Raw genomic sequence first — 25,716 nt, 5'->3', positions numbered from 1 at the left:
TTTGCAGCTATGATGTGCACAGCTATTTAGGAATTTTTCGAAGTTCATTTAACAAATGACCCTACCTCATAGTCTTGTGAGAAACATCAAAGCAGTTCTTAGGGGCAGTATAATCAGTTTTATTATCCATCTCAAAAAGACCAGGTTAAAGAGGGAGAAATCTCATGAGAAGAAGGATTGCTATCCTTGAGAGGAAACATAAGCTTACTTGTCCTGAAAAGGTATGGAAGCAGTTACTGAAGAGTCATTAAGAACTGGAAAGTCTGAAAATTGATCAGCTTGAGAAATTCCTTAGATTTGTGTGTCAAAAATTCTCTGAGATGGCAATAGAGTGGGTAAGCTGCTCGTGAATATGCACTGCAACCAGTCCCTAGGCAATACAGTCACTGTCTACAACAAAAGTGGTCAGATCTCTTACCAACTCTGGGAACTTGATGAAATCTTCAAGTCCTTCTTTGCTGAAATGTATTAAGGAAAGGAAAGTTGTTCTTATTTGATAGAAGCTTACCTTGAAAAGATGGTCCTGCCTAAACTCACTGAGGAGCAAAATAAAAGGTTGGTAGGCCCTATATCATTACTCAAAGTGCAGAAGGCTTTACAGAGTCTCCCGAATGGCAAGTGTCCTGGACCCAGTGACTGTCTTAGACGACTTTAAGGTAAAAGTATTTCTCCCAGAGCTTGCTCCTTTGTTGCTAGATACTTTTGATCACTGGATAGAGCATCCTTTACAGCCATATAGGCGGATAGATGCTAATATAGTTTGATTCACAAGAAGGATCATGATGAGTTAGATCTAGCCCCATACCAGGCCATTTTGCTACTAAACACATGTAAAGATTTTAGCTAAAGTACTACAGCTTAGATTGGAAAATATCATACCATAATTTGTCAAAGATGATCAACAGGGTTCATAAAGGGGCAGCTTTCTATAGAAAACACTAGGAGAGTTTTCAGTATTATGCTGTTGGCCAAGTAATTTAAAATCCCAGAGTTGATTATGGCCCTAGATGCTAAAAAGACCTTTGATAGGCTGAGTTGGCCCTTCCTTTTTGCAGTGTTAACGTCTTTTAACTTTAATATGAGGTTTCTTTAGTGGATAAGAGCTTTATAGTTTTGACTAGTGGATTTCTGTTTGACTTTTCTCATTGGACAGGGACCTGGACAGAGTTGCCCACTCTTCCCTCTCTTGTTTAATAGAGCCATTGGGGCCTTGACTCAAGTGATTAGATCAGATGTTGGTAAAGCTGGCTTCTACTTCTGTGGCAGATCTTAGATTTCATTGTATGCAGATGATGCTCTGTTGTTCTTAACTAATGTTAAAATATCTGCTCTCAGGTTGCTTGAAATTGTTCTTGAATATGGTAGGGTATCCGAGTATAAGATTAACTCTCAAAAATCAGTTTGAAGTGGGTAGGCTGAATGGTGATTATTATGTCATAGTTTATACAACACACTTATTTATAAATATAGAAGTTTTACTTATAATTCTGAAAATCAACAATGAAAGCATACAAGATTAGATTTTACATTAAGAATATATACAAAGATACTTCCCCTCAAATTGCCAGTGTGAGTCATATATATCTTGAAAAATCAGTCACTTTAATATCCATCAAGCTTTTCTTCTGAGATGTTCTTTCTTCTGATCTAACCAGTCTGTCTTGACTTTGGTCTGTTATGTCCCAGTTTCTTCTCTGGACTATTCCCATATGTTCTTGTCATTTGTTGAGGCCTCAACTGTCTGTGCTAATCATATCAGCATCAGTTAGGTGTGGTTAGGTTGCTGCAGATCTGTTTACTCTGATATCTGCACAGTTACCCTCATAAGTAACTGTTCATTAATATATCAGAATGTATGACTTGTTTTTTGTTACAAGCAAGCTAAGAACAATGGCATATTTATTCTCAGATCTTACAGGAGTTTTGTCAAGCAATTGCCCTAGCAATATTAATGGTTATTTATTTATTTGTGTTTTTTCTATACCGGCATTCGCAATAGGTATCACATCATGCCGGTTTACAATTAACAAAGGGGTGTCAAAAGAAGATACAATAAAAACATTAAAAGGTGCTGAACTAAAACGTTACAGTTACAATAAAACAGGGAAATACACAACTGGGAGCAGAAAAGGCGATAGGAATTTAACAGAAACTAACAAAAATTACAAACTTTTGGTATTTACTAAGTTATGGAATTTTGCAATGTTGTTGTTTACCGTGTTAAGGTAAAGTCTGAGAGTCTGTTAATGGAGAGTTAAGGCTCTATTAATGGTTAGTTAAGGTTCAGTTGGGGTCTGGGAAGGCTTTCTTAAATAACCACGTTTTGAGTCTTTTCCTGAATGTTGGAAGGCAGGGTTCCTGTCGTAGATCCGGTGGAATGGAGTTCCAAAGAGGTGGTCCTGCTGTGGAGAATGCCCTGTCTCTGAAGGTTATATGATGAGAGGTTTTAGAGTGTGGTACCTGTAGAGATTCTCTATAGGACTCTCTGATGGGTCTGGAGGAGATGTGTTTTCTGAATGGGATTTGTAGGTTGAGCGGCAAGTATTGATGGATAGCTTTGTAGATAGTGGTAATGGACTTATATATAATTCTATAGTGAATTGGCAACCAATGTAGGTCTTTGAGGATTGGAGATATGTGATCTCTTCTCCTTGTGTTTGTCAATATTCTGGCTGCCGTGTTTTGAACCATCTGAAGAGGTTTAGTGTGAGATGAGGGGAGACCTAATAATATAGCGTTGCAATAATCTAACTTAGAGAAGGTTATTGCTTGCAGGACAGTTCTGTAGTCATGAGAGTGGAAAAGTGGTTTTATTCTTTTTAAGACATGAAGTTTATGAAAGCAGACCTTGGTAGTTTGGTTAATAAATGATTTCAGGTTTAGCCGATTATCAATGATAGCTCCCAGGTCTCTTACTTGTGATATTTGTAAGTTGGCTGGTGGATTTGTAGTGATGTTAATGTTTTCCGGGGATATGAGAAGGAGTTCGCTTTTTGAAGAATTTAGGATTAAGTTTAGGCTGGAGAGGAGGCAGTTGATTTCTAGAAGGCACTTTTTCCAGAATTCTACAGTTTTTGTGATGGATTCTTTGAGGGGGATGACGATCTGGATATCGTCGGCGTATAAAAGGTATTTTAGGTTCAGATTGGTTAACAGCTGACAGAGAGGGAGAAGGTAAATGTTAAAGAGCGTGGGTGAGAGGGTGGAGCCCTGCGGAACTCCTAGAGAGGAAGGATAACGCTGAGATTCTTTGTTATGTATTTTGATCTTGTAGCCTCTGTTCCCAAGGAATGTTTTGAACCAGGCCAGTGCCGTACCTGTTATGCCGATGTTCGCTAACTGATTTAGGAGGATGGAGTGGTTAACAGTATCAAATGCAGAGGAGAGGTCCAGGAGGATCAGTAAGTAGGCATGACCTTTGTCGAGGCCCATGATGAGGTAATCTGTCAGGGATATGAGAAGTGATTCGGTACTTAATGATTTTCGGAAGCCATATTGAGTAGGGAACAGAATTTTGTGGTCTTCAAGGTAGTCCGATAATTTAGTGTTAACTAATTTTTCCATGACCTTGGCTATGAAATGGAGGTTAGAGATTGGACGAAAGTTGGTAGGATCTTTAGGATCTAAGTTTGGTTTTTTTAAGAGTGGTTTGATGGAGGCCATTTTAAGGTCGTCTGGATAGATTACATGGGATAAAGAACAATTGATAATGTATCCCAGAGCTTTGGAGATGGTGTCTGGGATTAGCAGAAGCAGTTTGGTCGGGATATGGTCAAATGGATGCGACGAGGGTTTCATTTTCTTCATTACTGTTTGGATCTCTGAAGTTGTGATGGGTTCGAAGGTTTGGAGAGAAATGCCTTTGTTGGGGTAGAGATATGTGCTAGATGGTGAACAGGTATTAGACTTCAGTTGTGTTAGAAGGTTAGAGATTTTATTGTTGAAGAAGAGGGCCAACTCATCTGCTTTTTCTTGCGCTTGGTTAAGTGGAATGTCAGGTGCATTGGTTTGTGTTAAATTGGATACATAAGCAAAAAGGGCTTTTGAGTCGAAAATAAGGTGATTGATCTTATGAGCGTAGAAGTCCCTTTTTGTTTTTAATGTAGAGCTCTTGTATAAGTGGAGGGTGAGTTTGTAAGCGGAGAGGGAGGTCGCAGATTGTGCTTTACGCCATTTGCTTTCTTTCTGTCGAAGGGAATGTTTGAGTTTTTGAAGTTCTTCGTTAAACCATGGTTGTCTTTTGGATGCGTTGTGTTTGGGTTTTTTTGTTGCCAGTGGACAGAGTTTGTTAGCTGCCGTTTCAGTTATATTGGACCAGGAGAGGAGGGCTAGATTAGAAGTGGAGACGTCTATGAGAGGGAGTTCTAAGACTAGGTGTTTGTGGAGGTCATCGGAGGAGCAAGATTTCCTGTAAGTAAATTGTGGTTGAGGGAAGTGTTTGTTGCTCGTTTGTGCTAATGAGATGGTAGAGATTAATGCATGGTCTGACCAGGGGGACTGGTTTGCAGACATGTTGTGCTGAGTATGAGATGCCTGAGTTCACAAAGATGAGATCCAAGGTGTGACCCGCTCTGTGGGTAGGTTTGTTGATTATCTGCTTGAATCCCATGGCTGACATGGCGGTTAAGAATGTTTCACAGTTGGTTGAGAGACAGGGGTCGCCTACATGTAAGTTAAAATCTCCAAGGATTATGGCTGGGGACTCCAAATTTAGGTGAGTCGCTGTTAATTCCAGAATGGGTGAGGCGTCAGAGTCTAGAAGGCCTGGGGGGAATAGACAAGAAGGATTTGAAGATGGTCTGATTTGAAAAGGCCTGTTTCAATTATGGTAGGTGAATTAACTGGGTATTGTGCGAGTCTCAGGTCTTTTTTGGCTGCTAGGAGAATACCCCCGCCCTTTTTTCTGTCAGGGAATGGAGAAAAAGTCATAGGTTTGTGTTGGTAGTTGGTTTATTAGTGCAGTGTCCGTAGGTTTGAGCCATGTTTCTGTTATGGCGCAGAAGTCCGGATTTGCATCCAGCAAAAGGTCATTGAGTATTAGCATTTTCTTGTAGAGAGATTGGGCGTCGAAAAGGATCAGGGAGAAAAGAGCTAGACCTAGAATTTGTGTAATAGGGGAAATCATGATGAGAATGAGGGATTTGTAGGTGTGTGGATGGGAAATCATGGAGGTTATCTTTGTTCCACTAATTTTTATCAAGTTACAAATTTCTTCCCATTAACTAAATAACTCCTTAATAATTTTTCCACAGAGTTGTTCCCTTTTGGACCTAGAAATAGAGCTTATATCCCTAATTGCCTTTCTCATTTTAAATTAGCTAATGATGGGTTTAAATATCTGGGAATCTTTAACCCTAAAGCATGGTCTGATATTTATAAATCTAATAGTGTACCAATGATTGGTAAGATACGGGAGGATTTGAAGTCCTGTGAAAGCCTCTCAGTATTCTGGGCTGGTCGAATTGGAATGTTTAAGATGAGCCTGCTGCCAAGACTAATATATTTATTCCATCATTTGCCTTTTCCTCTGTTTATGCTTCTTTTTTTTTATAATGTTAATGTTATGATGTCTTAGTTCACATGGCAGGGGAAGGTACCATATTTATTAAAGCTGAGCACCTTATTGCACACAGATGAATGGGATCATGGTGCTTCCTAACTTGCTTGGCTATTACTAGGTATCTAGGCTGGCCTGTCTGCAGGCATGGCTAGTCAGAGGTTATAGACAAGTGTAGCTTTCTCTTGAGGCTGTTGCAGTGAGGGGATGGGCCCTTACTGTTATTGCTCCCCCTTCCTCTCTTCAGGCCTGCCAAGTGTTATGCTCTCATCCCATAGTCGGAAATTAAAAAAAAAAAAAATGTATAATCCAAACAAAATTAACCTCCCAGCTTAATTGTAGCTTTGGGAGGACCTGGTTCTTAAATATCTCCATTGAGCAACTGTTAGTCTGGCTTTTACTTAGAAGAGAAAAAAATGATATGCAATACTTCATCTTTCATTATATGTATTAAAGATAAAATTCTATAAGGCTATGGCATAGTAGCTCTATTCATCTGCTCTCTCCCTCCAGCCCCTGGGGCTTATTCCCTAATCTTTCATTAACAGGGCATGTTAGCCAATCAGTGCTTTATTCCCTGATGACGAGCATTCTTACATCACATCATAATTCTTATTGATACATAATTTGTCCAATCACAGACCTAATTTAGGGTCTGCTACCAATCATTCAACCAAGTCTAAATACTAAAGCAAATGTCCATTTTTCATACATATTACCCTGTTTCCCCGAAAATAAGACATCCCCCGAAAATAAGACCTAGTAGAGGTTTTGCTGAATTGTTAAATATAAGACCTCCCCCGAAAGTAAGACCTAGCAAAGTTTTTATTTGGGAGCATGCCCGTCGCACAGAACACCAGAGCATGCAGCTGTGATTTTTTTACCCTGCAGGATTCACAGTTGTCATCACAAACCAGCATAACCAGACAACTATTCAGAATATGATAAATGTTCATTTTTTTGTTCAACAATATATGTGAATTCTTCTTCATGGAAAAATAAGACATCCCCTGAAAATAAGGCCTAGTGCATCTTTGGTAGCAAATATTAATATAAGACACTGTCTTATTTTCGGGGAAATACGGTAGGTGTCATAACTTGCAAAATCTGATGCTACATAGCACAATCTATCCTTCAAGTCAGCACGTAGCCTGCTCCATATTTTGACTACAAAATGTTCAAAACAAAATTCTAATAGTACATGCACTACTTGAGATAATAGCAACTGAGAACAATAACATGCTTGTTAAGCTCTACAAAATATTTCTTTTTCTTATAAATCCACTGTGCTTCTCTATATAGTCAATCCATCAAATATAAGAGACTTTTTTAAGAAACCAGAAAAAGGTATTTTTAACTCTATTCTAAACCATCAATCACTTGGTCAGGTTATGGTGTGCTCTCTGTAAACAGCTACACATTAACACAGGTCCTTACTCTCCCTTTGTGTTGCTGAAAGACAATCTGAGTATTTCAATTATTACTTTCCACTGTGAATTGACAGATTGATGTAATGCTGGCTTATGATTCCTTGTTCAACTTTGGGATTAAAATGGATGAGTATCTTTCAGATCCTTGAAAAGTAAGTTTGGCCTTGGGATGGAGACACAAGCTGTCTTTGACAGGATTAATCATCCACATAAAAAAATGCAAATCTTGCTCAACTAATCAATCTCAAATAAAAAGAGAGACAAGAACAAAGAATAATGAAAAATGCCACTCTACTTCTTATAAATAGTGTATATAATGAAAGGGTTTCAGTAAGCCGGTAAAAACTGTCTGGCTGTAACTTACAGCCAGACAGTCCTGTCTATCATTAACCCTGAAGTCACTATTTTTTTCAGTGTTTTATATTGATTGTGCAAAGACTCATGCAACATCTAAAACCACTCTTTGTAATTATGCATAAATAAGCAATGACAAAATTTTTTAACAAAAACTGCCCTCTATGTGGATACAGTCACCAACACTGAAATCTCAAAGTCCTGACACCAGATGGTGTTTTGTAATCCGATTGCATCAAGGGAATGTATATATCAAACTTATTTGAAAGGTAGTAGTTGATGTGGGTCTAGACCTCACTGCTTGTCAAAACCATGGTATCCCAGGTAAGGGGCTCCTGAAGGCAATTATCAAAAGGTCAAAGATGTGAATGATGACAGAAACTATCAATGATGTCTCATGAAGAATAGCTAACCGGTCAAAGTCATTAATCTCACACCATGGAGAACATGATCATGTCACTTAGAGCACTATGACATCCCTCCAAAACTGCAATAAGAAAAATAAAATCAATAGCATAGCAAGATAACGGTCTATGTTCAATCTGTCATCTGCAACAGTATTTAGCCAATAAATCCACAGCTGTTCTTTTTGTTGGAAAATTAAGCCATCCCCCTACAAGTCAGGGAACAAGACCTCTATAAAGCAAAATCTCAGGTCATTAATAGAATGCATACAAACCAAGCAGTGTATAACCAGTGGAACAATTAAATGTTTGTTGATAAGCTCCTATGCTGTATTATCCTAGTGCAACACTGAATGTAGTCTTTTCTACACATGCCTTCTGACACGGACATATGATAAGTTAAACCACACCGTACCTGATGGGGTAATCTGCTGATACTGTCCTCACAGTTTCAGTTGGTAATGATATGGTCTTCACAGGTTCAGTTTGTAATGATATACAGCCGACTGAACAAGACCTACATGGACAATGACCTCCTACCATGGCATCTACTATGACTCGTTCACTAAAATCAGAATGGACCAGGCTATCCTGAAGATTGGTCCCACGAATGTAGGAAAATCCTGAATCTCAGGATACAATTGTAGCACATGCCACTGCTTCAAAATGGCTTCCCAAACCACATTCACACGTGCTGAAACTGGTAGGACTCAGGTCAATCTGTAGTCATCTTGCGGGGATCTAGGTATTTAAAAAAAAACCCACGATGGCAATACTTAGCATGAAGAAAGGCTCTGCAGACAATGTGTGCTTGATAACCTTGGTCGATAAATTGCCATAATATAGGCTTGAGAACAAAAATCTTCCTGGGATGTGCAAATCTGACGAATTCTAAGAAATTGACTGATTGAAAGGCTTAGTTTCAAATGCCTTAGATGAGCACTATCAAATCGTAGAAGGCTATTGCAGTCTATGGTTTTACAGAAGAGAGTGGTATAAAAGCCTGTCTCAGTCTTAATAATCATTAGATCCAAAAAGGCTATCTGATGTAGTTTTAAATCTGCTGAAAACTTCAAGTGAGGGTTCAGTCCATTTAACCATTCAACAAAATGAGAAAATTCTGATCGGGAACCCTGTCATAAGACAAAAACATCATCTATATATTGTCTCCAAACCAATAGGTGTCGCTCAAAAGGATGAGATGTTTGCCAGCTGGCCTCAAAGTGGCCCATATAGAGATTAGCCAAAACAGGGGCCATAATAGCCCTCATCACAATCCCTTGGATCTGTTGAAAAAAATGCCTATTAAAAGCAAAAAAACATTTTTATTAAGGCAATATCTAATAGCATAACATAGTAGGTATCTGATGTGGCCGTGAATGAGATTCATAATAAAACTCAGCAATCTCCATGGTTTGCTGTTGGGGGATGATAGTATATAGAGCTGTCACATCAAGTGTGCCCAAATGTGTGTCAGATATGTCTTGGTGAAAAGACTCCAATTGAATTGTCATCACCTAGGAGTGCTTCACATATGATGGAAGAGAAGGCACAAAAGGAGCTCAAAAAAAAAATTATCAATGAACTGTGACAGTGATTCCAACAGGGAACCCCAGCTACACGATATAGGTCACTTGGTGGGGAGGGAGGGGGGCAGGTTGATTACTATTCTTGTGGATCTTAGATAAAATATAAATCACTGGAACGTTTGGATGTTTTTTTCTTGAGTAAATTTCATCTTCTGTATGGGGATCCAAGATGGCCGACTGTATGAGACGCACTTGAGATGCTCTCATCGGGCGCTGGACTACATCAAATATGCCTCAATCTGGCAGGAAGCACTGGGCCAGGGAGTGTGAAGTATTGCCTTTACCTCCTTCATTTCATTTCCTGGGCCCGATGGATGCCCATGTGTGCTGGGGATCTTTCGATCCAGGAGAAAGTTTGCTGGAGGTGAGTCGAGAGGAAGTGGAACCTGACCCCCTCCCTGAAATCCTAACATCTTTTTCCCTGAAGCAACTGACGGCCCCGGTAAATCCCGCGGAGGCTAGAACAGAGAATGTGGTGGCGGTCCGTCTTGAGTCAAACGCTCTAGCCACACGAGTGGTCACTGGACCCAGCAATGGTGGCCTGGATCCACTACGGATGTGGATCTCTTTGCCTCCCCCCAGAACTGCAAGGTGAGCAAATTCTGCTCCCTGTTCCAAAGAGATGGACTTCCAGCCTCGGATGCTTTTGCCCACATTTGGGTCAAGGGTTATCAGTATGCATATCCTCCTTTTCCACTGATCATGAAGACTCTCCTGAAGCTCCAACAGTTCCAGGGAACCATGATCCTGGTAGCTCCTTATTGGCTAAGACAGGTTTAGTTCCTGCTCCTGCGGGACTTGTTAGTCAGAAAGCCCGTTTGTCTGTGGACTTTGCCCAATTTGATTACACAGAATCAGGGCAGACTGCGCCATCTGAACCTCCAGGCGTTAGTCTTGACGGCCTGGATGTTGAGCGACTAGTCCTGCAGTCCCTGGACCTCTGTGATGATGTGTCTCAAGTGCTGGTAGCTTCTAGGAAGCCTTCCGCCAGGGAGTCTTACCAACTGGACATGTACAGGTTTAACACTCATAGACAAAGGGTAAGTTACAAAAGTGTCCCTTCACCTGCCCCACTCCAAAATTGCTGGACTATCTGGCACCGCTCAGAGGCTGGGTTAAAAACCAGTTCAGCGTGCACCTGAGTGCCACCAGCACATACCATAAAGGTATCGTTGGTATGCCCGTTTCTGTCCAGCCCATTGTGGGGCGATTTCTGCAGGGCTTGCTTCAGCTGAAGCCTCCCCTTCGGCCTCCTGTTGCATCCTGGAACTTCAATGTAGTATTGGCGCACCTCATGCGTGACCCCTTTGAGCCCTTGCACTCTTGTGATCTTAAGTTCCTGACCTGGAAGGTTCTCTCACTGGTGGGGGTCAGTTCGGCACACAGGGGTAGTGAACTTCAGGTGTTGGTTACCTATCTGCCCTACATGAAATTCTTTCATGATAGGGTAGTTCTGCGTACGCACCCCAAGTTCCAGCCTAAGGGTGTGACTGATTTCCATCTTAATCAGTCCATCATTCTGCCCATCTTTTTTCAAGGCTCCATTCTCACCAAGGCGAACAAGCTCTGCACAGTTTGGACTGCAAGAGGGCTTTAGCTTTCTATCTCGAGCGCACAGCAGGCCACAGACAGTCCACGCAATTCTTTATATTCTTCGACAGCAACAAGCTGGGTGTTGCAGTGGGCAAACAAACTCTGTCCAACTGGCTAGCGGATTGTATTTCCTTCTGCTATGTGCAGGTGGGCCTTCAGCTTGGAGGCCAAGTAAAGGCTGAATCTGTGAGAGCCATGGCGGCATCGGTTGCCCACTTGTAAGCAGTTCCCATTGCTGAAATCTGCAAGGCCATAACATGGAGCTCCCTACACATGTTCGCTGCCCACTACTGTCTGGACAAGGTTGGTCAACAGGACAGTAGCTTTGGCCAATCTTTTTTTCACAACCTCATCCTGGCTTAAAACCTAACTCTCCTGCCTAGGGCTCATAGTTCAGGTTCAGGCTGTCTCTCTGTTACCAACAGCACCACAGTTATTTTTGTGCCTGTTGGCACCCGGTTCGGTGCCTGTTGGTCATAGTTGTTGTCGGGAGCAGCCTGTAGCTTGGTATTGACCCATCTGTGAGGACTACCATCCTGCTTGTCCTAGGAGAAAGCAGAGTTGCTTACCTGTAACAGGTATTCTCCTAGAACAGCAGGATGTTAGTCCTCAGGAAATCCGCCCACCGCCCCGCGAAGTTAGGTTTTTCCTGTGTTTTGTTATTTTATTTTCTCGCTTATGAATTCTATGTTACGAGATTGGAGGGGGGGACCCTGCGTGGGTGCACAGATAGTGGCATGCTGGGCTTGCTCAGTGTACCAGTCAAAGTTCTAGAAACTTTGAAAAAAGTTTTCTGTACCAGGCTGTATCTGATGATGTCACCCATCTGTGAGGACTAATATCCTTCTGTCCTAGGAGAACACCTGTTACAGGTAAGCAACTCTCCTAATCATATCTGCTAGTTGGCAGTTGACCTCAGCTTCGTAAAAACACCAGTCCATCACTACTGTCTTGCTATCTTTGGTAGCTGATTTAATAACTAGCTGAGGAGAAAGTTGCAATGCATGTAAAGGCTGAAATTCTTCTTTGGTAAAGTTGCAAAACATCCTATGATGATCAGCCACTGCTAGTCTATTGTTATGAAGGACCAGCGAATGTAAAGTTTTAATTGAAGGGATCATCGGGACTTGGGGAGTCCAAGTGGATGGATTGTACATAATTGACCCCAAGGTGTAAAGTCTGGGATATGACAGCAAGACTAAGTGGCAAAAAGACCCCAAGGTATTACAGGATGGGTATAGCAGCAAGGCAGAGTTGCATGAAAGATGTCTGTTTTCCAGTTGAACCACTTACTAGTTGTCAGATTTTATACAAAATAATAATCTGTCATCAGTATCACTTTTGTGGCATAAGCTTTTATTATATTCCTTACTTGAAATAGATCTTGCTGGTGGATGGAATTTTGTTTTTTTTATGAAATTTGCTTTCTGATTTAAATTTTTGTCACAATCAGAACATGCAAATGGTCTCTACTTAGTGTGGTTTTCTTGGTTATTTGTGAGGATTGCTTTATTAAGAAAGCTTTTCCCATATTCTGTAGCTGAAGACAGTCTCCTTTTTTATTTTCTGGTGTTGCATTAGGTCTCTCAACCTACTGAAACCTTAACCACATTCAGAACATGTAAAAGGTCTCTCCTGTGCTTATTTTGTCTTGTGCCTGCATTTCTTCCTTCTGACTGAGGGTTTTTGAAGACAACCCACATCAGCATAACCAAGAAAGAAGAAGAGTGGGAGAACTAGGCTGAGATACAAACAGTAAACTACACTGAGGCACCAAAACTCCCATGCTGGTACATAATAAGCATGTTAGGTAAGTAGAGCGGTAACAAGCAGGATCCCTATGGTAGTACATCTGGTGCCTGCCAGGTAGGCAGAGTAGAAGCAGGACCTTCACTGTGTTTTCACTCATCTTGCCACTCGAAATTCTGGAAACCCAAGCTAAGGCAGATTGATTTAAAAAAACAAACAGCTTTTACATCAACTCTGGAGTCTTAAGTGATGAGGGCTCATGATATACTCTGTCATTGAGAAGACACATACATTGATTGGTTGGCAAGAAAGATAACGCTAAGCCACCTTGGTTAGATCTGGCCAGACTGCAGACGTGTGCCCAATATGCCAGTGCATCGTTATCCTTGTCCTTGATGGACTTTGCAAGCTAGTGTGTGCCAGCTGCTTTAGCTAAGTCTGGAGAGATAGTTCTTTGTGGACAACATGGCTTTGGCATATTGAAGTGGGGGAGGACATGGTAGCTGACATCTCCATTGTGCTTCAGCCTCTGATGTTCCTGTTCACATAGCCTAGCTACCAGCATCTCCTTCATGAATGTGAAATGCTGGGACTAGAAGGTGAGACTCCTTTTCAATGATGGATCACAAAGTGTAGGAAGCATCTATGTATTGTTTTCTGTGAAAGATTTCGTCTCTTGCACCTGCTGCTGCAAAGAATCTAGAAACTGTAACACCTCTTCTTCCATTCCCTTTTCCTCATGGAAGGCCTCTAACTTTTCCTCCAGAATATTTACTCTAGGGATGACCCCATCCAGGTTGGTGCTTCTGGAACTCCTCCATAGTATCTGAAGGGCTTCAGGATTTGTACCAGCTGCTTGATCACTACCCAGTCATGCCCCAGGGGGGCAATGCACACCCATCTCTGTTTCCAGAGACAGATCATGAAGTGGTGACTGCTGTGCCAGTAACCTCTGCAGCATCATATAGGTGGAATTCTAACAGGTGCCAACATCTTGAATCAGATGCTTGTGAGGCATCCCTCACTGCCAAGTGCAAGTGTGCAAAGCAGTGGACACCCTGCAAGCCCTCATCTTCTATTGCCTTTTCCATATTTGCATTACATGCTGTCAAAAAAAAAAAAACCTGCCTGACGACTCCTGCTTCTCCAGTCTAGCTGCCAACCCTCCAGCATCTTGCTTATGTCTGATAGAATATAGCAGAATGTATGAGGTTTATGCATTGTGTGCAGCAAAGCCCTCCTGCACACTGATAATACTTTCCCACTAGAGCTGCTGCCAGTCCCTTTCTCAGCCAGGTCCCCTCAGTGTGCTGTCAAGGAGAGGTAAGAGTCCATAGTATTCATGCTAGCCAGCTGCACCTGCCTGTACAGGGTGAGGATGACCTACCTACTAAATGGAGGGCATTTTGTAATTGGGGGCTAACACATAAAGCCCATTTTTGCCACTACCTGCAGAGGCTGGTCCTCAAGAGCAATCATTTTACCAATGCTCCTTGTTACTACTTTAGATCTGCCTGCCTTTCACCCTGGGACAGTGTTAAGGAGCATTGCCCCATTTCCTTTATGGTGGGTTGCCACTTCGGACACATGGCTGTGGACTCCTGGCCTGCCACCTGACTACTGGAAAGGACCTCAGTTTGGGGAAAAGTGTTCCCCTTTTCAGCTTCTTTCCTCTGACTTTTATTTCGAGTGGCAGAAGAGATCCCTAAGCTAGTACAGCCACCCACCCTTGATGCCAATGCTAGCAGGTGCATACCAGCATTCGTGAGATGCCTCACTTACATCTCTTGACTGATATCTTGACTGAGCAAAATGTGGGTCCTTCCTCACTTAAAAGTGCCTCCAGATCATAAATTTCTTCTGTGATCCCTTTTCTACATCCTTGGAGGTTGATAGTGGCACTGGAGTTCAGGTAGAGGATGAACATTGAGGAAAACTGCCAGGAGCTTCGCTCAAGATCTCTATGGTGCTTCTTGCTCTTCTGGGGGTTGATCTCAACATCGACTGTATCCTCTCCTCTATCACTGAACTAGAGGCTGAGATGCTACGGACTAAACTTTCCAAATCTTCTTTGGCTACCAGTTCTTCAGTATCTTCTGATTCAGAGAATCCCATACAGGATTCTTCTTCTGAATTAGTTGGTGCAAATATTGCCTTCACTGCCGCAGAAGCACAAATGAAAAAGGAGCTCAATGCTGGTTTGGGGCGTTGTCCTTCTGCTATCCCTACCCTGCTTAATGCCACTCTTGGATGACTCTCTTATCTTTTTACTCTGATCTAAAACAAGAGGGAGAGAACAGACAGTGGTGGCACACGCTCTCCAAATTTCAATTTCTTCTGCATTGAGCTGCCTTTCTCTCAGGCCATTCTGGACCTTAAAAAAGTCTCTCTTTAATTTAGGTTCTGGACTGCCTTTTTTTTTTTTTTTTTATTGCTGCCAGCCCTGCCAAGATAGTCTCCTTTCTCTTTTCCTTTCATGATAGAATTTGCTGAAATGCACTGCCTACTAGGGGTTTGGATATTACAAATTAATTTGATACTGTAACTGTACCTTCACTCATAATACCACTTGTTTGAAGAACTGTATCACACAGAAACATATACAGTGTATGTGTGCTGTGCTATGCGTAGTATTTCTGATTGGCTCGCACACAAAAAAATGGTTAAACATTAATAGACAAATAAGACTGGCATTCTGGTAAGACTCTTCTCTTCAGTCTCTGAGTATGCTATGCTTACCTCACTGTCCTGACACAAAACAAATCACTAACACTTCACAACTACAATCTCCATAGTCTCCTACCTGAGCCTCCCCCGGTGAAAAGAAAATTCAGAATCAACAGCAGTGCACTGCCTCTCTTCCTGGAGCAGTGAGTGAGACCACTGCAGTGCAGAGAAGATTAGAAGCAGTCCTTCACCAGTACCTAATCCAAAAGTTAAGCTTTTAATAACAAAAACTGAGAGCTTCTAGCATGTCCTTCTCTGTAAAGAGCTAGAGAGGAAATACAGATTGCTTCTTGCACATGCTCGGACTTTACAGTGGGAGGATATCAGCGTTACTTGATCCAGATAGCAGCTAAAGGCTAGTTAAAAAGATGTTTCTCCATGATTTGTTCTCTGGCTAGTCTCCTTGCCAACTTGTCCTGTCTTGTCTCTGATAAGGAGATGAGGTCACACAGGCAAGAGCTGGTTGCTATAGTTACCATTTTTTTTTCTCGGCAGTACGCAACCAAGATTTCAATGAGCCACTGAATTGAATAGGAAACATAAACAAATGGGACAAAGAATATTAGTTTCATTTGTGGAACTGCTTGTATTTGTTTTTTTTGGGGGAGGGGCATAAATATACAAAAATGGGTTCATTTATTAAATTTTGCCCATTTGTTTCTAATGAATACACATTCCTAATTTGCACTGTGTCCAGAGTAGCAAGAGAACAGAGCAGTGCTTGCCGCAGGAAAATGCAAAGTTAAATGTGGGAGGAGTGAATAAAAATTAATATAAAAAGAATATCTGAAAAGAGAAAGGAAGGTTTAAAAAAATATAGAATCTGTTTATTGTTGCCTTTCAAAGTAGTTTTATTGTTATAATATGAATTTGCATGTTGAATAGTGTGTGTGCCATGTGTAGGCGCCTGCTGGGTGAAATTCTGCAGCTTGCACTTCCCCAGATTGGTCCTTGCTACAGTATCCCTGCGCCCCCCACAAAACCTGGAAATGGCTTGAAGCAGAGTTGAGTCCGGACATACACAGGTTAAATGCAAAGCTGTTCAGTAAGGCTGTGGTTTTTCCCCAGCACAGCTGCTTCCACAAATAGAATCCAATCACACGGTGCCTGCTCCATCACTACTGCTATAACAGCAATTGATTTAAACTAATTTTGTTTTTCCTGGCACAACTGTTCCTCCACAATACAGTTCAATCAGGCTGTGCCTGTCCCAGCACTACAGTGTATAACAGCAAAGGCTTTAAACTCAGTTTCTTAAAGCTGTGCTTGTCCTGGCACAACTGTTCCTTCAAAATACAGTTCAGTCAGGCTTTGCCTAACAGTCCAACCTCAGTCACAAACACTCTGAAATTCCCCTCTCTCAGCTCAGTGCTTCTCCAGAGCTGAGGGGGATTGCCACCTCCCCCTTCTGTAGGAAAACCAAAAACTCACATTTCAAACTCTCATATCTCAGCATTTTCCTACTCCACCCACTGCAATCCAAGGGGCACTTACTCTAATGTCCATTACCAGCTGCTTCCTCCTCCTTCTAGTTTTCCCACCAGCTTTGTATATTGGGTTGCTCTCCTCTAATCAGGTTGCTACCTCGTCCTGATCATGCGCAACTTCCTGGTTTCTCAGCTCCGTAGCCCTCTGGGAGATGTAGACATCCCCTCCCCCACCAGAGCTTCTGCCTGCAGTGGTTTTCTCCTGCGCTCCATTTTCCTCTATCCTCAGAATTGGGATGTACCTCCCATTACATGTTAGTCCTTTTCAATAGTCAATAAACAAAACTATATAAAGTAATACCTTTTTATTAAAATAATTTAATATGTTTCATGATTAGCCTTAGGAAGATAATTCTCCCATTCTCAGGACCAAAAAATATATTGTCTTTACATAAAGTGAAGCATAATTACATTACAAGGAGTGAGGGAGCTGATGTGTTTGCAGAGTGATGATAAAGTGAGAGAGACAGTAGAATATTATAGTTAATATTAAAATCAGTTATTTCTTTCTATGACAGTTTTTGAAGTGTTTGATCAGCCTAATATCAAATGTCTTATGCAACTGCCTGTTTCTGAATCTGATGCAGTACTCAGGTCTCAAAAAACTTTCCCTCACAGATGTATTGCCTTACTCTTTTTTTGGTGATTTTCAACCTTGTGTAGGTTAATTCTTGTCTTTAACATCTGGCCTGTTTGATCAATGTAGCCCCCCTCTTCACTTTTTCTGCATTGAATGATATATTCTACATTAGTGCATTCTGGGTGGAAAGGCTGAAGCTGTGGGTAGAAAGAATTGAGGAGGGAGAGGGCTTGGAGCCCACTTGACTTTGGCAAAAAGATTAATTTTTCATACTCCTGCAGGAAAACCTGGTGTACTGTTTATCTATCATGCAATGTTTGCCGATCTAACCAGACAACTCATAAACAATGTAAATTCCTGGAAACAGTTTGGGGTTTCTATACAGTTATCAACATTAAGGAAGCTTGGACTGGCCTTCAACAGATACAGACTTTAGTGCTGCTTTTCAACTTCTGGACATAATTAAGGCTGTTGGCTCATTCAAGACTGGGAAAAGTGGTAGCCCAGATAATTTAGATCCAGAATATTTTATCCATCTTGGTGATCCTGGTGTCTCATGGTGTTAGCATTTCTATGCCAACTTCCTAAACTGACTAAAAAAAATCCCTTATGTATTTGCTAATATCGTGGCTCAAGAAGAATATATACTGGATGCGATATACAACAATACACCCAACTGGTGTGTAAGCGCCGCATCAACAAGCCTGTCGACGTGTTCAATCTAAAGGACTTGAACCGTCCGGTCTACACATCATTTGCGGCTTGACGGCTGTAAACAGTGTTGAAAAACAAAATAAATTTCAAAATTACAAAAGAGCTCAAAAGAGCTTCTCTCTTGTGTCAATTCAATTGTATCTTCCGACTAGCCCGGCAGATTCATGCCGGTGCTGCTTCAGTTCTCTCTGCGTCTGTCCCAGTTACATAGTCAAGGGTGACCCGAACTAATTTTTATGTGCATTCAGCTGTTTATAATGTTTAATGATGCGGAAATCCTCTGTCCCGATTTGAAGACATCGATGTGAGACCTTTGGTTCACTATCAACAGATATCGACCCCTGATGAAGCTGCTGTTCCGCAGCGAAACACCGGCCACTGTCAGGTTGGCTAAATTGGTACAGTCGGGGTGCACATGATTTTCAGTTGACTCAAGCAGGCTAATATTGCCGCATCATTAAATATTATAAACAGCTGAATGCACATAAAAATAAGTTCGGGTCACCCTCGACTATGTAACTGGGACAGACGCAGAGAGAACTGAAGCTGCACCGGCATGAGTCTGCAGGGCTAGTCAGAAGATACAATTGAATTGACACAAGAGAGAAGCTCTTTTGAGCTATTTTGTAATTTTGAAATTTATTTTGTTTTTCAACACTGTTTACAGCCGTCAAGCCGCAAATGATGTGTAGACCGGGACGGTTCAGGTCCTTTAGATTGAACACGTCGGCAGGCTTGCTGATGCGGCGCTTACACACCAGCTGGGTGTATTGTTGTATATCGCATCCAGTATACATTCTTCTTGAGCCACGATATTAGCAAATACATAAGAGGTGCCTTTTTTGTTTGGTTATTGATTAATTTTCACAAGACCTATTGAGCGCTCTTTGTTTCGTAGAGTTTGTTAAAAAAAAATCCCTAACATCTGGCATATACAACAGGATAAGCCAGCAAAAGATCCTAACAGCTGTAAACCTATTAGCCTCCTCTGTCAGTTTCAAATGAAGTAAAAGGCTGTTGATGTAATGTTCAGATATTGCACTTTAGTGCACATAATTAGTGTGCATCTGCAATTACTACTCTACTGTAATTGTTATGGCATAATCTGATTTCTATATTGACAGTCTGTCAACACCTAGGCTATCCAAAAATAAGATATTCTTTCACCTAATCAGCTGAGGCCACACACACTGGCACTAGGAGATGTACCTTTTAATTGGCTGGAACCTTTCTCCCCTTTGGCTTATCTTTTGTTAGTCTGCTGCTGTTTTTCTGTGGGTGCTGCTAATGTCTGTAAAAGCAGAAGTTTATACTGCGGTTTAGAACATAAGAACAGCCATACTGAGTTAGTCCAAAAGTTCATCAAGCCCAGAGTCCAAGTCACAAGTACCTGGCAGGATCTCAAATAGATGGATTCCATGCTGCTTATCCCAGGGATAAGCAGTGGATTTCCCCAAGTTTATCTAGTTAATGGTTTATGGATTTTCCTCCAGGAACTTGTCCAAACCTTTTTTAAATCCAGCTACACTACTTGCAAATCCCTTGTCAATGAATTCTAGAGTTTAATTGGGTGTTGAGTGAAAAAATATTTTCTCCAGTTTGTTTTAAATGTGCTACTTAGTAACTTCATGGAGTGTCCCCTAAGTCTCTCTATTTTTTGAAAAAGTAAATAACTGATTTGCATTAACCTATTCCCTTCTAGTCATGATTTTATAGACTTCTGTCATATCTTCCCTCAGCTCTCTCTTCTCCAAGCTGAAGAGTCCTAACCTCTTAGCCTTTCCTCATATAGGAGCTGTTACATCCCCTTTGTCATTTTGATCTCCTTTCTCGGTAACTTTTCTGTTTGAGATGTAGTGATCAGAATCTCGTTCAGTACTGTAGATGCTGTTTCACCTGGAGTGATACAGAGGTATTATAATATTCTCCATTTTATTCTCCAGTCCCTTCCTAATAATGCCTAACATTCTTTTTGCCTTTTTGACCACACCGCACAGTGAGCTAATGATTTCAATGTATTGTCCACAATGACGCCTAGATCCTCTTCTGGGTGGAGACTCCTAATATGGAACTTAAGATTCGTTGGGAGTAGTTTTCCCTATGTGTATCATTTTGCCCTTGTCTATATTAAATTTCATCTACCATTTGATTGCCTAGTCTCCTGGTCTCGCAAGGTCCTCCTGCAATTTCTCACAACAATTTGGAATAATTGTATCATCTACAAATTTGATCACCTCACTTTCCAAATAATTTATAAATGCTGTATGTTAAAAAGCTCTAGTCCCAATACAGATCCGTGGGGCATTCACTATTTACCTTCCTCCATTGAGTAAAATTCTCTGTTTCCTATCTTTTAACCAGTTTGCAGTCCACAATAGGACATTGCCTCCTATTCCATGACATTTTAGTTTTCTGAGAAGTCTTTCATGGAGGACTTTGTCAAACACTTTCTGAAAAACCAGATGCACTATATCCACTGGCTCACCATCATCCACATGTTTATTAAGCCTTTCAAAAAATGTAGCAGACTGGTGAGGTAATATTTATTCTGGGTAAATCCATGTTGGCTGTGTCTCATTAAACCATGTCTGACTATATGTTTTGTAATTTTATTTTTGCAGACAGTTGAAAACTGTCATTGGTTCCTTGCAACTTCTGCATCTCCATGAACGTATTCAGCATGCATCTGTTGACTAGGGATTCTCACGATCAACTAAGTCCCACTGGATGTTGATCAGGGAGATGTTTACTTGGTCTATTGTAAAATATGAAGTTGTCATAATGAGTAGATTTCTATTACCCAATTTTCCTATTGACTTTCATTTCGATAATTATTTATTTATTTTATTTCGTTTTATATACCGTCACTCTGAGTCCATTATAACGGTTCACAACAAATCAAAATACAATATTTCTTACAACTAGTGTACATAATAAGGCCTAAAAAACTGCATCATATCATAACAGAAGTAATGTCATAAATTTAGATACAAAGGTTCCTAGAACCATAAAACATCAAAAAAACTCAAATCTCTTCATAAAACTTAAAACTATACTTAGTTTTATTTTGTGATTTATTCATTAATTAAAACAAATATTAATACAGTCAGTAGTTGTTCTTCCATATCATAGTTCTATTATTATATTGTAAACTAGGTATGAAATTTGGGCATCCTATTCAATTCAACTTTTCTTTCAACCTCAAAACTGTTGCACAAAGTGCTTTTTTAAAATTGACTTTTGCGAAGACTGAAGCTCTTACCTGAACCCTACCAATTTTCACAAAGTTCTGCAGTCACTTGTTCTTACTAAACTCCACTATTGCAATTCTGTTTACCTTGTTTTTCCTGCATGTGTATTAAAAGCACTTCAAATAGTTCAAAATTCAGCTGTTAGAATATTGACTCAACTTGCTCCGTTCAATCATATTACCCCTGTTCTTTAGTTTCTTCATTGGTGGCCTGTTCAGTGGAGGATAAGTTTCAAGATTTTGATTTAAAATACAAGGCCTTCAGTAGTGATGCACCATCATGTATTAGTTTGCTTTTAAAAATCTACAGTCTGACTTGGAATCCTTTGTTGGTCGCTGCGTTCTTGATATTCCCACTATATGGTCAATTCTCTTGCCAGTCCTTTGTTGTGGAATGCCCTGCCAGCGCAGCTTTGGAAAGAACCATGCCAAAACCTTCAAAAAGAATTTAAAGTCATTATTATTTAAATAAGTTTTTGAATTACATTAGTCTATCAGTTGCTGATACTTCGGTTGGAGTAGTACCACGAATATCGCACATTTATGTCTCCTCTCTGCAGCAGCTTTGTTTTAATTGGGCTTCATTTTTGAAGCCCAATTAACAATTAATGTAACAATTATAGTAGGCCTGTTGCTGTATCTGTGTCTTATTATAATTATGCATGTTTTTACTTTAAGCTGTCAGAACTTTGGATTGTTCGTCGTATAAATATTCTAAATCATTTAAATAAATCCATAAATCTCACTAAATAGTTTGCAAATACCAAATATATGACCAAACAGTGGATAACTGTTGCCATCACTGAATTGTGCCTTACTTTTTTTCCAGGCTAAAATCATGTGTTCTTCTATATGCAAATGCATTGGATGTAAGAACTTCGAAGAAAGTCCCGAACGAAAGACATTAATGCACTTGGCAGATGCAGCCGAAGTCAGAGTCCAGCAACAGACTGCTGCAAAAACAAAGCTCTCTTCGCAGATTTCAGATCTCCTAACCAGGCCAGCACCAACACTAACTAGTGGCGGGGGGAAGTAAGTTAATGAAACAGCACCAGTTACCATACTTTGCTTCAAGTATAGTTCCTTCTTTTCTTAGCTACATCCTAACAAAAATCTTGCAGCTGTGTCAGAATCTGGCATTAAAATGTAAATGGGAGAACAAACATATTGACATAGGCAATATGCTTTGCTCTATTTCAAGAGACTAAGGATCACATCTCCTGTTCTTTGGAGCCAGATGGAGGTAGGTTCCCACAGAGGCAACATACTTGATCCCGGGGAGGAAGGGACGTCATCTGTCACTACTGCAACAATCTCTCCCAGCCAAAGGAGTGGCAATGAGGAATAGTCTTTGGTGACTTCCTCCAGCCTAGGAAGGAATCTTGAATGTTACCTGGGCATATGGAGGGTTATCAGTGGAGAGTGCCTTAGGAATCAGTGCTGGATCCAGTTTTGTTCAATATTTTCATAAGTAATATTGTAGAGATGTTAGCAGGAAAGATTTATCTCTTTGCAGATGACAAAATCTGCAACAGGGTAGGTATTCCAGGTAGAGTAGTTAAAATGAGGAATGGTATTGGAAGCTTGAGGAGTGGTCAAGATTGTGACAACTAAAATTTAATGTAAAAAAATGAGTCACGCATTTAGGATGCAGAAATCCAAGATGGCAGGAGAGAGATCTCTAAACAGTCATACCTGATGATTTCAACAATACAACAGTGTGACAAGGCAGTGCCAAGAGCTAGAGAAATAACATGCATAGGGAAAGTTGTCACCAGTAGAAAAAAAAAGTGATGATGATTCAGTAAAGGTAATTACTAAGATCTAATCTAGGGCCTGATGTAATAAAATGTGAGTAAAAAGTAAGCTACATTTTAGCTTTTTTTTTTTTTTTTTACTCATGCATAGGGACCTTCGTTTTCAGTTTTTATTTTATTTTGCCTGGGAATTTCAATATTAAAACACAAGAAATCCGTGGAAAAATGATTTTTCTTCTAGGACAAGCAGGATGGTAGCCCTCACACATGGGTGACATCATCAGATGGAGCACGTCACATAACACTTCTGTCAAAGTTTCTAGAACTTTGACTGGCATACTGAGCATGCCCAGCATGCCACTATCCTCATGGCCATGCGGGGTCCCCCTTCAGTCTTTTTCTTTCCATGGTGCTGTTGCCTAGTGGCAGTGGAGCTCTGCTCTGTCTTTTTCAGAGTTGTTCTTGCTTTTGCGGTTTCCATCGCATCCACACTGGGGTCTCTCTTCCTTAGTCAGTAGGGCGGCACGGTAAGTTTTATACCTTCTTTGAGGTCTGTTCTCAGGGTTTTTGGAGTCTGTGGCTACCCAGCCCAAAGCATGGCTTCCTCAGGGTTTCGTCAGTGCCCCCATTGTCCGCGGACCATGTCTCTGACTGATCCGCATGACGTTTGTATACTTTGCCGGGGGGGGGGGGGGGGGGGGGGGGGGGGGCAATCGCACGATGTCCAGTTTGCCGGTTCTACAACCAGATGACCTGAAAGGTCGCCAGGCACGTTTGGATAAAATGGAAATGCTTTTCAGCTCTGGGAAATTGGGGCCGTCCATGCTGGCATCCGGCGTATTGACACCACAGGGTTGGGGGGAGCCCATGGACACCAAATCATCGATGTCCACTCCCACCCCATCTCCTCTTCCTGAGAAGGGTGCCGGGAACTGACTTGTCGTATTGTTGCGGTCCAGGACATCAGATTCCTCTCCTTCCTCAGCACTGGGGAAAGAGCGGGTCAAGCACCATGGGAGATCGAGGAAAGCAGAGTTGCTTACCTGTAACAGGTGTTCTCACAGGACAGCAGGATGTTAGTCCTCACACATGGGTGACATCAGGATGGAGCCCAATCACGGAACACTTTTTTCAAAGTTTCTAGAACTTTGACTGGCACCTACTGGGCATGCCCAGCATGGCACCAACCCTGCAACCTGCAGAGGTCCCCCTTCAGTCTTGTGTATAGTAAAAGTACGTGCGAAAAATAAAATAAATCGCAAGCAAACCCAACTCTGTGGGGTGGCGTGCTGGTTTCGTGAGGACTAACATCCTGCTGTCTTGAGAACACCTGTTACAGGTAAGCAACTCTGCTTTCTCACAGGACAAGCAGGATGGTAGTCCTCACACATGGGTGAACAGCGAGCTGAGGATGCCTGAGCAAAGCACCAAATGCAACCAAAGACGTGCAACAGGCACAACAACAGGGGTGGATTTGGGAGGAGGGCATCCTGAAAACCCATAACGGGTCGCTGGTAGAATGTTGGTTATTAAGCTTGAGAATAGGTTGCGCAGAACAGACTGGCCAAAAATGGAATCTTGCCTGCCAGCCTTATCCAAGCAATAATGGGCTGCGAAGGTATGGAGAGAGAGCTCCAGGTCACAGCTTGACAAATATAGATAAGTGGAATCGAACGGAGGTGTGCCACTGAAGTTGCAACGGCCCTAACAGAGTGTGCTTTCACACGGTCTTGTAGTGGAATGCCTGCTTGCTGGTAGCAGAAGGAGATACAGTCCGCGAGCCAGGAGGAAAGGGGCTGTTTTCCCACTGGATTTCCCAACTTGATGTTATCGAAGGAAACAAATAATTGGGTGGTTTTCCTGTGGACTGACATGTGGTCTAAATAAAATGCCAGGGCACGTTTCCAGCCCAGGGAATGAAGAGCCCTTTCTCCTGGGTTTGAATGGGGCCTTGGAAAGAAAGTAGGTAAAATGATGGATTGATTAAGATGAAATTCCGACACTACCTTTGGTAAAAACTTAGGGTGTGTACGGAGGACTATTCTGTCGTGCAGAAATTTAGTATAAGGCGGGTAGGTGACTAATGCGTGTAACTCACTAACTCTGCGAGCGGATGTTATAGCAAGAAGAAAAATTACTTTCCTGGTGAGATAGCTGAGATCGCAGGATTGGACAGGCTCAAATGGAAGTTTCATGAGCTGTCCCAAGACCACGTTAAGGTCCCAAGCAGGGGCCAGAGGACACAAGGGAGGTTTGAGGTGGAGCAAACCTCTCATGAAGTGTGTGACTACGTGTGGAAATAGAGACATCTCCTACTCCATTGTGGAAAGCGGCTACCGCACTGACATGTACTCTTATAGAGGAAGTTTTCAGGCCCGACTGAGAGATGCCAGAGATAGTCCAGAAACTTCGTGGTGGAACAAGCAAAGGGGTTGAAGGACATAGACGTGCACCAGACCGTAAACCTGTTCCATTTAGAGCAATAAGAGCGCCTCGTGGAAGGCTTTCGTGAAGCTACCAGGACT

General features: G+C 41.5%; 1 protein-coding gene across 2 annotated transcripts in view; it reads left to right on the top strand.

Annotated features, from left to right (window-relative positions):
- LIN54 (lin-54 DREAM MuvB core complex component) overlaps positions 1-25,716 on the top strand; it is a 303,678-nt gene that overhangs the window by 256,324 nt on the left and 21,638 nt on the right. For both annotated transcript variants that reach the window (XM_029599095.1, XM_029599087.1), the window contains exon 13: positions 22,264-22,466. In XM_029599095.1, coding sequence (XP_029454955.1) covers positions 22,264-22,466 — 203 coding nt within the window. The remainder of the gene's footprint in view (positions 1-22,263; positions 22,467-25,716) is intronic.

Source organism: Rhinatrema bivittatum, chromosome 1 (genome assembly GCF_901001135.1).
Source record: "Rhinatrema bivittatum chromosome 1, aRhiBiv1.1, whole genome shotgun sequence".
Taxonomy (NCBI): Eukaryota; Metazoa; Chordata; class Amphibia; order Gymnophiona; family Rhinatrematidae; genus Rhinatrema; species Rhinatrema bivittatum.
This window is presented reverse-complemented; position numbering and strand designations above follow the sequence as displayed.